The 12,224-nt window shown below is 41.0% G+C and overlaps 2 protein-coding genes across 2 annotated transcripts in view; one reads left to right on the top strand and one right to left on the bottom strand.

Annotated features, from left to right (window-relative positions):
* Positions 1-5: 5 nt before the first annotated feature.
* LOC104391961 (5-hydroxytryptamine receptor 5A-like) lies at positions 6-3,788 on the top strand (the record flags this gene model as incomplete). Its single annotated transcript, XM_010001317.1, has 2 exons — positions 6-296; positions 3,456-3,788. Coding segments are annotated over 2 exons (624 nt in total), but the record flags the coding sequence as incomplete, so codon positions are not given.
* A 4,880-nt stretch (positions 3,789-8,668) lies between these two features.
* Positions 8,669-12,224, bottom strand: part of CCDC93 (coiled-coil domain containing 93) — a 43,510-nt gene continuing 39,954 nt past the window's right edge. The window contains exons 22-23 of the mRNA XM_010001327.1: positions 10,328-10,441; positions 8,669-9,141 (exon numbers count right to left, since the gene is read on the bottom strand). Coding sequence (XP_009999629.1) covers positions 9,088-9,141; positions 10,328-10,441 — 168 coding nt within the window. The 3' untranslated portion in view covers positions 8,669-9,087. The remainder of the gene's footprint in view (positions 9,142-10,327; positions 10,442-12,224) is intronic.

Raw genomic sequence — 12,224 nt, forward strand, 5'->3', positions numbered from 1 at the left:
CCCGCCACCTGTACACGATGCTCGCCCGCCGCCGCATCTCCAACGCCATGATCGCTCTCACCTGGGCGCTCTCTGCTGCCATCTCCCTCGCCCCACTCTTCGGCTGGGGGGAGACCTACAGCCCCGAGCAGGAGCGCTGCCAGCTCAGCCAGGAGCCTTCCTACACCATCGTCTCCACCTTTGGGGCCTTCTACCTGCCCCTTTGTGTGGTGCTCTTTGTTCCCTGCAAAGCCCTAGTAATGCTGGAGGTCTTGCTCTTTTCAGGGACACACCTTGCTGACAGGAAAGCTGCATCCGTGTGGAAAGGTTGGGGTTGGCCTCTTGTGTCCTGTTAAGTCAGGCTCTCTGCATGACAAGGCTGTCACCCATGCCACGTCAACAAGGTGCTTGGTAGTGCTCTCTGTAAGCTCTCTCCACTTTCTTGTCATGTTCTCGCACTTCTACCTGTGGAAATTATTCTTTACAGTATGTTTTTGTGATTGCATGTTGTACTGGCTAAGTCCAGTCCTTCCCCAATAAAAAAAAGATGAGCTGTGTGGATGTTAGACATACCTGGAGAGACATGGAACATTTCTGTTCAGTTGGGGCTCGTCCTGAAGAGCCTCACTCCTCTTCTAAATCCCTCTAACTTTGGTTTGCAGACATGGTAGGAAACATGATTATGGTCACAAATAAAAGCCTGCAGGCTTTGTCCCCTATTTCTAGCAAGAGATGACAACACTGGCAATTACATGCAGTCAGACTTGCAGATTTGGATTGTTGTGTCTCAAAGGTGTTTTAACATAAATTGATTTATGAAGCTATTATGCAAAAGCATAAAATATGTTAGAAAACATAAGAATGTCTCCTCTAGTGGCATTTTTTCCCTACAACTTTCCCTAGTTTGCACCAAATTTCTTTTCAAGCTGTTTTAAATATGAATGTAGTCCCTTGAGTTAATTCATAGTGTTCCCAAGCACAAAAGCTAAGTATTTGTAGTGGTTTTGTGTACTTTATCTTTTACATGCACACATACTCAAATAGAACTAGTTGTTTGGAATCTAAAATTTGGGGAAGCTAGATGAGCTGAGGCATTGCTTGCTGAAGTTTTAGCCTGTACAGAGACACGTTCTTGGTATGTCAGTTTTAACACCAAAAAAGTCTGGCTCCTAACTGTTGAAGTTCTGTCTGCAAAAGCCCTGGCATGGGCAGAGCTAGGCTGGCAGGTAAGTGCTTTTTGCTGATGCAGTGTCTGGGAGCTGGTTTGTGCTATAATGACAAAAGAGCTCCAGCTAGTGTGAGCTGAATACCTGTTTTGGAGGGTTTGTCAGTATAGCTGTTATTGCAATGCCAGCAGATGCTCAAGCCAGCAGTTCTTAATCTTTCCTCTGTTTGCAGTGACTGACACACTGACTTCTCCTTTTACAATAGAGATTCTTGACTCTGCAGTTGGGATAGAGTGGCAACCTTCCCCATTGTCCCAGCAGCTTCATTTGCTGGCTTAAATAAATAGAATTTTGTGATCCACTTGAAACTTTTAATTGCCATCTAAAGGAAGAGCTGATTCCCAGCTGCACACATGTACATTAAATGAACCCATAGACCAAGGGAGCTGGCATTCAGGCTGTATTTTTTTCTCTGTTTCTTCCTAAATTAAGACACTGAGACTTACTGAATTTTGTCTTGATCCCATTTAATCTTAACAGAGCAGGGTCCATCCTGTCCACAGGAACAGTAATAGTCCCCAGGTGAATTCTGGAGAATCCTCTGTTAGTGAAAACACCTGAGGACTTTGGTATCTTCTATCAAAATAAATAACTTTTTCTCACAATATGAAATTAAGTGATAGAAGAGTCACTGCTAGTAAATTCTGCAGTTCAGTCACAAGCCTTTTAAAACCTGAAGTGCCAAAAAGAAAAGGTTCTGATTTGATAATGGAAAGTTGTCTTTTGAGTAAGAGTTGAAGGTTCAATATAGTATCAAACTATGCAGTGACAAAGCATTTGTAGGGCTCTTCCCAAGAGGCATACTTCTGGAGCTATTCCTCAGGGCTAAGGTGTAATCTTTCAGGGCTGCTTGTCACAAATTTGTCCTCGGGTCAAACATTCATCCTTTTTTGCTGAGCGTGATTAAGGATGTGCAGAGCATGTCCTTCTGCAGACAAATGGTGTGATCCTTGCTACATGAGGGGTGTCCCAATTTAATTGTCAGAACAGATGTGATTTTCATTTTCCTCCATTATTTGCCTGCACCCATAATCTGCTGCTCTTACATTCTGCAGCCATGTCTTATGTCTGAAGGGGAAGGCAGATACATCCATCTTGAAGAGTGACTGTTGAGCCATTGCCAGCACCCCCCTGAGTTGCTGTGCTCATATTAAATAGCAGCCCTCCATCTATTAGAAAGCTTGCACGAAGGTGGCACACGCATGTGGAATATGTAGCTAATTTAACAACAAGCCATCTTTGGAGTGGTGTTGAAGTCTTGCAGTGCCTGTGAATTATCCCTTAGGCAATTTTAGAGCCTGGGGTGCCATCCTTAAACTGTTTATTTTATTGCATTCACTGTCTTTATAGCTGTACTGCCTAGAACTTCAAACTTGCAGATAGTTTTATCTTCAGATTAAATCACAGGGGAGTATTTCTCTAGCTATACTCTAAGCATATTAATAATTTGTGCCGAGGGTCTGTTTGCCAGTCTCACTGCCGTCAGGAGCTCTGTGCAGGACTCACTGTGCAGATTAATGTCTTGCCCTCAGTGAGAGAGGAGGCAATGACCCTGGAGCAGCTGACATTTTCCCCTTTCTTGTGAAACTTCTGTTGAAGCCAAAGTCTGAATTGAAGGCTGATTGGAATGGTGTTTTTCTGGCAACACAGTAGTTTTTGTGAGAACTCCAAGTAGATCTGCTGAATACCAAGTAGAGCAGGATGGGATTTTGAGCTCTGCATCCATGCAGCTAGGCTGAAGAAATTAGCTTTATATTTTGTAGCCAGTGGTATTTGTTGCAGGTCCCTCCCTAATACCTTAGGGAAATGACCCAAAAGGGCCTGTAATGGAATGAAATTAATTTATGATTCAGGCCCAAGAAGTCCTAAAGGTCATGAAGCAATGCAGGAGGGTCTGGTTTAGGGATAGGCAAGAAGGCACGTGCCTTTGTTATCCTTCCTCAACAACCTGGTTTCCCACTAGGTACTAAGGCATCCAGTAAAACAAACAGAAAAAGGATGCCCACAAAACACAGGGCATCAGTCACTTTTTATTTAGCTTTGTTTGTCAGTTACACTCAGCAGCTTTTCCAACATAATGAGAAGTCTGGTAATTTTCACGCTCTGGGGCATTTTCTTTCTTTTAGCATGGAAGGAACAGAGTTGGGGCCCTTTGTGGTAGGTGCACAGATGTCGTGCTGTCATTTAAAAGTAGTACTTCACTCAAACAAATTGTCTTGGTTAAGAATCCATGTTTGCTTTTGTTTTGAGGTGAAGGAAGCTTCGCATGAACCACAGATGGTGTTTACAGCTCGTCATGCAGCTATCACTTTCCAGACAGATGGAGAAACATGGAGAGAACAGAAAGAGAAAAAGGCAGCTCTGATGGTTGGCATCTTAATTGGAGTTTTTGTACTGTGCTGGATCCCTTTCTTCATCACAGAGTTAATAAGCCCCCTCTGTTCCTGCAACATCCCACCCGTCTGGAAAAGCATCTTTCTTTGGCTTGGCTATTCCAATTCTTTCTTTAATCCTCTCATTTATACAGCATTTAACAAAAATTACAACAATGCCTTCAAGAACCTTTTTGTAAAGCAGAAATAAAAGGGGATACAGAGGGGAAAATTATTCCTTCATTGCATAATAGAGGGATTTCTTGAGGGAGACATGACTGTGATATGTACAGTTTTCATCTAAAAGCGCTACTTGTGGGGATTTAAGAACAATAAAAAAGGAGATGGAAGATGTTTGGAGATAAACCTGCTGACAGTTTACAGTTCCCCCTTGGAAATACATATACACCCCTCTAGAGTTTGGCAAAGAAGACTGAAGCAGTGAGTACCTCCCATCTGCTCTTCAAATCAACATGTGTTAAGGTCTGCAAGCAAAGCACTGGATGTGTCTGACACCAGGTCTGTCAAATCTAACTGGACTGATTTAATCTGAACAGCTACAAGTGCTATTCTGGAGCTCTCTCATCATTAGCAAAGGCACCAGTGGGAACTGCTAATTGAGCAACACTGAAATGTTTGTGATATGGGGAGGATGTTGGCTTCGGTTTTGAAATTTATTTGGAAGGGAATAAACAGGTTGTATTCAATCAGTTGTTGAATTGATGTGAAATTAAAATCAGCTCAAAACCATGCCCTAGTATGATGGAAGGGCTGGGTGTTCTCTGGCAAGTGCAGTCCTTGATGGGAAGTCTTGGTGAAATACAGGTTTGTTACATCCCCTGAGGTTAAGTAAAATTTGAAAGCCAAATGTAAAGTTATTCAGAGCTACTGAGAATGTGCCTTTAACTGCCCAGCTCTGGGCTCCCCTGTTCAAGAGAGATGGGAACTACTAAAGAGAGTCCGTGGGGGGCAACAAAGATGACTGAGGAATTGGAGCATCTCCCTTATCAGGAAAGGTTGAAAGAGCTGGGACTCTCTGGCCTGGAGAAGAAAAGGCTTATTAATGCCTACAAGTATCTAAAGGGTGGGTGCAGGGAGGATGGAGCCAGACTCTTTTCAGTAGTTCCCAGTGACAGGATGAGGAGCTACAGGCACAAGCTGGAGCATGGGAAGTTCCATTTAAATATGAGGAAAAACTTCTTTGTGGTGAGTGTGACAGAGCCCTGGGACAAGCTGCCCAGAGGAGTTGTGGAGTCCTCTTCTATGGGGATATTCAAGATCCATCTGGATGCAGTCCTAAGTAATGTCCTCTAGGGGATCCTGCTTTAGTGGTGGAGTTGAACTCTAGAAGTTCCTTCCAAATTTTAACAATACCATGATTCTGTGCTTGCACCCACTTGCACCAGAGGAGGATCTAGCAGAGTTCTCACCTGGATTGTCCCCCCGCACTCCACAGGGCTCAGGGTATCCCTGTTTTCTGAAACCCAGGTGAGCTAAAGATAGGCACCTGATACCTCCAAGTGCAGGAGGACCATGTGCATTATTACTTCATTCTACCAGTAAACTAAGCACACATCTGTGTTACAAACACCAAACATGCTCTACTCAATCACCTGGTTTGCTGGCAGCAACATGTGGCTGCTTGTCAGTGGTTGGTATCTGCACTGCACTGTCTGGGTTTCTTGCACCATAAATGTTGTGCACATCACCTTACTTGAGTGAAGTCCACAATTTGTCAGCTTGCATCAACTTTCTCCTACTGTAAGAAAGGTATTGATGCCATCAGGTGTGACTCCTGAAACCCCAAAGTGATTCAAAACCAAGCCCTATATTATTTTTCCAAACCTGGCAAACACCCCTGTCCCAACAATATATACATAAATTAATTAAAATACAAGTATTTCCATGCATGCTGCCCATTCTTTCTTCCCTGGATTTGCTCCTCTAGTAAGTTTTACTTACTTTGCTCTGACACAGAGTCCCAGAACCCTCTCCCATCTCCTCTGAAAGCTGTTTTAGATGCTGTAAGGGATATATGTTTTAGCTCTGCTCGGACTGGGCAACATCACAACTGCCTTTGAAGCTGAGGTTTAACTTTTTACACTGCCTTTCTCTGCCAGTTTTGGTTTTGCTGCTGCTTAAGGAACCCTGATTCAAAGCATACCCTCAGGCAAACACCACCAAACTGCACAGCATGACTAATAAGTCACACACTTCAGCCCCAGCAATACTGCAGCACTGGCATTCTGGCCTCAGTGCAGTGCATCCCACTCAGCCTCATCTCTGACAGTTGCCAAGCTAAGGAGTATCACATTGACACGAGTGCTGACCACATAGCACCTACCTAAGTCTTGGTATCCTCGAAGTGTCTCACAGGCAATAGTGGCTGGGTGTATTTCTGTCAGCGAGGGACTGATGTACCGAACAGCCATGTCAGACAGGTATTATCAAGCAGCTTGTGTATTCTGAAAAACAACCTGCAGGCCTTATTCAAAACCATTGATGAGTTTTTCAAGTGAATTGAGTTTTTCATTTAAGATAGTCACTGCTCTAAAAACCTTAAAATCTAAACAGATTACAAGGAGAAAAGGAACAGGTCATCTTAAGCTGGTTGTTGAAAAGCATCCAATTTCCTGCATGTGGATATTCCTGATGTTCCAATAACCATGCTTTCGCCAATTTTTCATGCCTGTAAGACAAACCATTACCAGTGTGCAGACCCAATATTAACCCTGTGGCACTGAGGTTGGGGCCCATCACAGCCTGTGGCTGCAGCAGCACAGGTATTTCTTCCAACTCTTTAAGTGCCAGCTGACTGGGGGAACACCAAGCTCTGGTTTTGGTGCAGGAACCCTTCCAAGAAGTAATCCAGATTTTGAGGTATATTTTCCCATGGCTTGGCATCTGGAACTCAAGAAAACACCACAAAGCCAGCAGAATCCTGTGCAGTCAGCACAGCTGAGCACTGCACTGGTATCACTGTGAAGGCTGAAGATGCAGCAGGGCTCTCTTCAGTGTGCTTGAGAACTCCTAGTAGGGCTACAGATGTAGCACACAATGCAGCTCTCCACCCCCTCAAAGATGAATTTAGCTTCCTTAGGAGGTGAATCTGAATCTCTGTAATTTTACTGTGACACGTTCTCAAGATAACTAGTTTAGTGCTCTGCCCACCCAAGCATCTGTGACAGCAGTGAGTTGTCACAGAATGACAGGCTTCCACCCAAAGCAGCCTGGCTCCATCCATGCCCAGAGGTGATAAGAAACAAGCAGAGCTTTCCGATCACCACAGTGCAGTTTCAGAAAGCTTTTAACAAAAGCAGCTTCCCACACTGGCTCTGTGCATGGCTGCATTTAGAAGAAGAGCAGCAGGATTCATTCCTGGATTTTAACCCCATAAAATCTCACCTTTGGGGGTTGGGGGGAAGAAATATGTTATCAAGGATTATGCTTAACCTGCTTGGATGGTGCTTCCTGCTTAAAGCCAGAAGCAGCATTACCACCCCCTGCCCTCCTGCACAGCCTTTACCCACAAATCTGTGTGAGAAAGCCAGCAACCTGGTGCAATGGGCATGTAACTGTTGGACAGTCATCAACCTTGACTACAAAAACTTGTGGGTAATTGGAAATGTGGGTAATTTTCCATCCCCCTTGGTATTTTATTTCTGTGATTTATTACTCTCATTATTAAAACGTACAACTTTATATTAATTGGAAAAAAAAAATAAAAAATAAAAAAGAGTACAATCAGGCATGCAGGAATTCCTCTTTGTGGCATTCCAAGCATTAGAGTTTAGATCCTGCATTATTGCTGTGGTGTTACCTTGGCTTCAAGACAGACCTAAAGAACCATAGAAAATACAAATCCCACATGAACAAAGATAAATAATACAGTACCCTGAACATTCAAATAGAAAAAACCCTATAATCTATTCTGAAAAAAACATCATTTAGCAGTACTTAGACATATGCCCATTTATTTCCTCCAATATAAGTTGCCAATTCAGAGTACATCAGTCATCTCTGCTTGTAGGCAATGCTACAGAGTTTGCATAAATCCACATGCAGATATCAAACCTCCTGTTGTATTCAAAAGGAGGGGAATCAGGTACTGTTCTGTGATGAACTTGTACTGTGTCCACTGAAAATCTGTATCCTAAGCTGATGCCTATGGAAGGATAAATACAACCTTCCATGGACCTCCTTTGCATCTACCAGGTTTGACAGTTTGTGCCAAATACCAAAACACCAAGGATACCAAAAGCAGAAAGAGAAAATAAAATGTTACCAATTGTTATAGGACACATGAAAACATCCTTATGAGAATAGAGACAATCTTTTAATGCACTCGTAATTCAAAAGCATAATAAGGCTTCTAAACCAAGTGCCACCTTAAAAACATAATACCAGAAGGTCACCAGATTCCAAATATTCTTTATTTTATATTCACTGCCATAGAAAGTAACTGAACAGCACTATCATCAGTGGTACTGGGGAAAAAAGAATGTGGTTTTTCTTCTCCTGAAGGTGCGATGTACGTTAAGAAGTCAGTCCAAAATCTTGTTGTTAAGTACAAAAAGTAACTGTTTCAATTATAAAATCCTGTATACATAGATATAAAAAATGTTTCAGAAATTGTTCCACAAAGTTTCTAAAATTTCAAGGGAAATTCTTCAGCAGGGTAAAGGGGTTGTCTTCAAAGACAAGCATCAGTTCCATTCAGCAGAATGTCTGAATCTTTATCTTTCTATATTACAGGTGACACAGACTTTGCTTCTCATACCACCCAGGGATAAAATGAAGGTCCTAGTGATTAAGGTTTTTTTTTCTTGGAGCTATTAATTTAATAAGCACACTCTATATATAAAAATGAAATCTCAAAGAAATTTGTACAACAGCTAGACTTTATAAAAATATAGATCTATAATTTTACACCAGGAATTATCCAAGGTAAGTTTCCATCTCCTTATGTCTTAACCATTAGAAATTAATTTTTATCCTTTGGACATTTATCTATGGCTATAGTGGAAATTAAAATAATGTGAAGCTATTGGCTGGTGAAGAGAGTTTCAAGAATCTCATGTTGTGAGTTTGGCCAAAATTAACAAACCACTGCATTCTGCAGTGCTCATCTTGTGGTACTGGACATACTACACAGTACACCTCTCTTATTCCAGAATCTTGACCTAATCCAAAGTTAAAGCCCAAATAAAAATAAAAAAAACATTGTCATGTAGGAAAAAAACAAACCCAAATAAATAAAATTAGACAATATTTCTATTTTGCTGTACTGTGTTAACTCTTTACTGTGTAGTGGAGGCAATAATGAATGATACAGCCATGGGATGAAGGAATGTAAAACTGAATACATACTGGAAAAAACCCCAGACTTTCACAGCTGTGTGTATATATTTTATATATATATATATCTACATTGCAGTTATAACTGTCACCTCACAGAAGAGATTCAATGGACTGAACAATCATCTATAAACTTCACCAGCTGGAATTCTTCAGGAAGAACTAGCTTTCAGCTTGGACAGCAGCATTTCATTCTTACGACATTCCTGTTAACAGAAAGCAAGCAGACAAGGAGGTAGTTGCTCTTAACTCCACTAGTTATATCTTCACATCAGCAAAATTAAACCCTTTATTTTGAAAGATCTCCAAAATCCAAAGTAGTCTGGAACGAGTGATGAGCTGATTAATTCTGATTAATCCATGATGTTATTCCAAGGGTAATATTAAATTACATGACATTCAAGCCAAAAGGAATGCTGCTTGACCAATCCTCTACAGTTTTTACCTTTTAACTTAAAAATGGAATAAATCCAAAACTGAGATTACTTTTAGGTGCTCTGGAGCTTCACAAGGCTTTCTGCAATAAAGTCAAGTGTCCAGGGAAAAACTTTAGGTCAAGAAATACCTTTATGTAAGTACATACCACCCATTTTCAACACCACAACAATGACTTCATTTATTTTGACAGAAAGGTTGAGCAGAAGTTCCCTCACAAGGCAGTGGAAGATAAATAGCTTATTTATGCTTCCACCAAAAGAAAAAATAATTAAAAAATATTTCCACCTAACTTCTGTGACTAGGACATAAAATTATGCATGTCAGAAAAGTAGTTGAACAGTTCTTATTATTCTCCCCAAGTACATTGTCCAAAACAGGAAGGAACTGTCTTAGAACAGAGCAGGACAAATTACAGAGAGATGTTTTTCCTCAAACAACTGAAGCCAAATGACAGCTTTACCTGGCAGCACTACTTAGTCATTCATTATCAAAGAGACAATAATTAACAGAAGCACATTATGATGAAAAGCTCATGAAAGGCTAAGTCAACGAAGTGTTAAACAGTGCTTTCACAGTGGTTAGAAAACAAGGCTGGTTCCTAAAGGTATTTGTAACTACTGAGACTCTGGATTCCCTCCCTTATTCACACACATTTCCACAGCTCTCTTTGTTCCAAACCTCACTTCTCATAGATCTTCAAGAGACTCCATTTGGAATATGGAGCTAAATATATAGCTTGCTTGGCAACAAATCAACCCTCCCCTTGTAACATGGAGTTACAGTGCCAGTCTATCAGTGAAAAAAGAACTTGCAGAATCAAATTCAGAATCCCAAACCACCCAGAGTTAACCAAGAGATATTATGAACATGGTGCAATAAGCATCATATTAGGAACTTTTGTCAGGCCAAAATGGGTCACTAAACACCTGCCAGTTTAATGAGCAAAAATCTTACCTCTTTAAATTCTTTCACTGTTTTAAAGTAAAGCCTCTGTTTCTCTAGAAGCTCTAAGTATTCGTCATTCAATTGGTCTCTTCGCATTTTGTTTTCTTGCTTCTTCTTTTCCATCTGTCAGTAAACAGGAAGGATAAGAGACTATACACTCTATATGGAATTCACATACACATATATACACTGTGTAAGGAACAACTATCTATGATAGACAGATGCTTCATAGATTATATGCCCTATGCTTTGAACCCAACAAACATTTAGGCTAGATCTTCAGGAAAAAAATTAAACACCTAAAGCTGAATCTCAGTACCAGCAGTATGAGCAATATTGAAAATTAAAATATTGCTCACCTCCCTGGAAGCCAGAGATGTCTCAATCTTACAAACCTTCCTCAAAGATGAAACAGTTAAATTTACTAGCAAAAGAAAAATGCTTTCTTTACACAACAGTGTCCTCATTTGATTGCTTCTGTTAGTTGTATCTCTCTTTGCTTTCCTGTGCAACATTCTACTTGCTCAACACCCATATACAGGGAAAAATGCAGTTCCAAAAAATGCAAAAATCCCCTAAAGCCCAAACAAGCAGGTAGCTCCAAAGCAGCTGAACTTGCTACATTTCTAGACTTATGTATCAACATTGATCTCACTGAGTCTTCTAACAGAGATGAGCAGATCCCAAACTCTCCCAGACTATGAACACTGCTAACAAGGTACATCTCCCTTCTAAAGCCAGCTGCTGTTCAAAACATCAGAGAATCTCTCCTAACACAACTTATCAGGGCCAGTAGGTTTTTAGTTATGCATGAAGAAGAAAAAGCATCAAATGTGTTAATGCAATAAAAAGCATTCTCACATGTAGCCCATTCCTTTAGGGTAAGATTAAACCAGCATCGTGAAAACATCTAAGAAACAGTTTCTTGTCAAGAGATAAGGCCTATTTATCCTTTGATATCCTTTGATAAATTGCTTTCTTCATGCATGACCATGACAAATCTCTCAACACACTCCTCTCGGTAGCAACTGGCCTGCTCTGTCCTCAGAAAGTCTCATGAGTATCTGTTATCACACTGAAATACTTGCTTGCAAATTACTTGTTCTCACTAACAAATATGTCTGATTTCTCCCTAGGCCTCTTCTACAATGCAGTTACAATATGATGGGCTTCCAAAACTGAAATTTCTCTTCAGGACTGTATAGAAAGTACCTATAGCCTATAAGAAGGCTGGGAAGACCTGTTGACTAGGGATGTAACAACAGGACAAAGGGTAATGGTTTTAAGGTAGAGAAGAGTAGATTTAGGTTGGACATTAGGAAAAAGTTCTTTAATATGAGGGTAGTGGGTCACTGGAATGGGTTGCCTAGAGAGGTGGTGGAGGCCCCATGACCAGAGACATTCAAGGTCAGTCTTGACTCTATCTGCTATCAGTCTGCTCTAGCTGGAGATGTCCCTGCTTATTGTAGGGTCTTGGACTAGATAACCTCTAGAGGTTCCTTCCAAGCCAAGACATTCTATGGTTCTATGATTCTATGAAACTGTAAGCACTTCTCATGTGCTGCAGACAGAAGCTGAATAGGTAAGAGTAAACCACTGCAGGGATGAATAACCATTGCAATGTACAACTAGCCTGTCTGTTAAAAGTCATCCAACAGACACTTCCCAAGCAAAGAATAAGAAAACCTTCCCTTCTGCCACAGAACTGTTCCCCAAGGAGCCTTGTGAATTGACAAAACTTCCTCAGCAGCCATTTGTTGTTGGTATCCTCACTGGCATTGTGAGATCAACTATTAGAAGGTACCAAATTATTATCTGCTCCATGGCCAACAGTAATTTTTATTTTCTCTCAACTAAGATAAGCTTTTTTTGTTCAGAAACTCTTGTTTTATTCCATTAGTTGAAA

This window comes from Chaetura pelagica, unplaced genomic scaffold (assembly GCF_000747805.2).
Source record: "Chaetura pelagica isolate M959 unplaced genomic scaffold, ChaPel_1.0 scaffold381, whole genome shotgun sequence".
Taxonomy (NCBI): Eukaryota; Metazoa; Chordata; class Aves; order Apodiformes; family Apodidae; genus Chaetura; species Chaetura pelagica.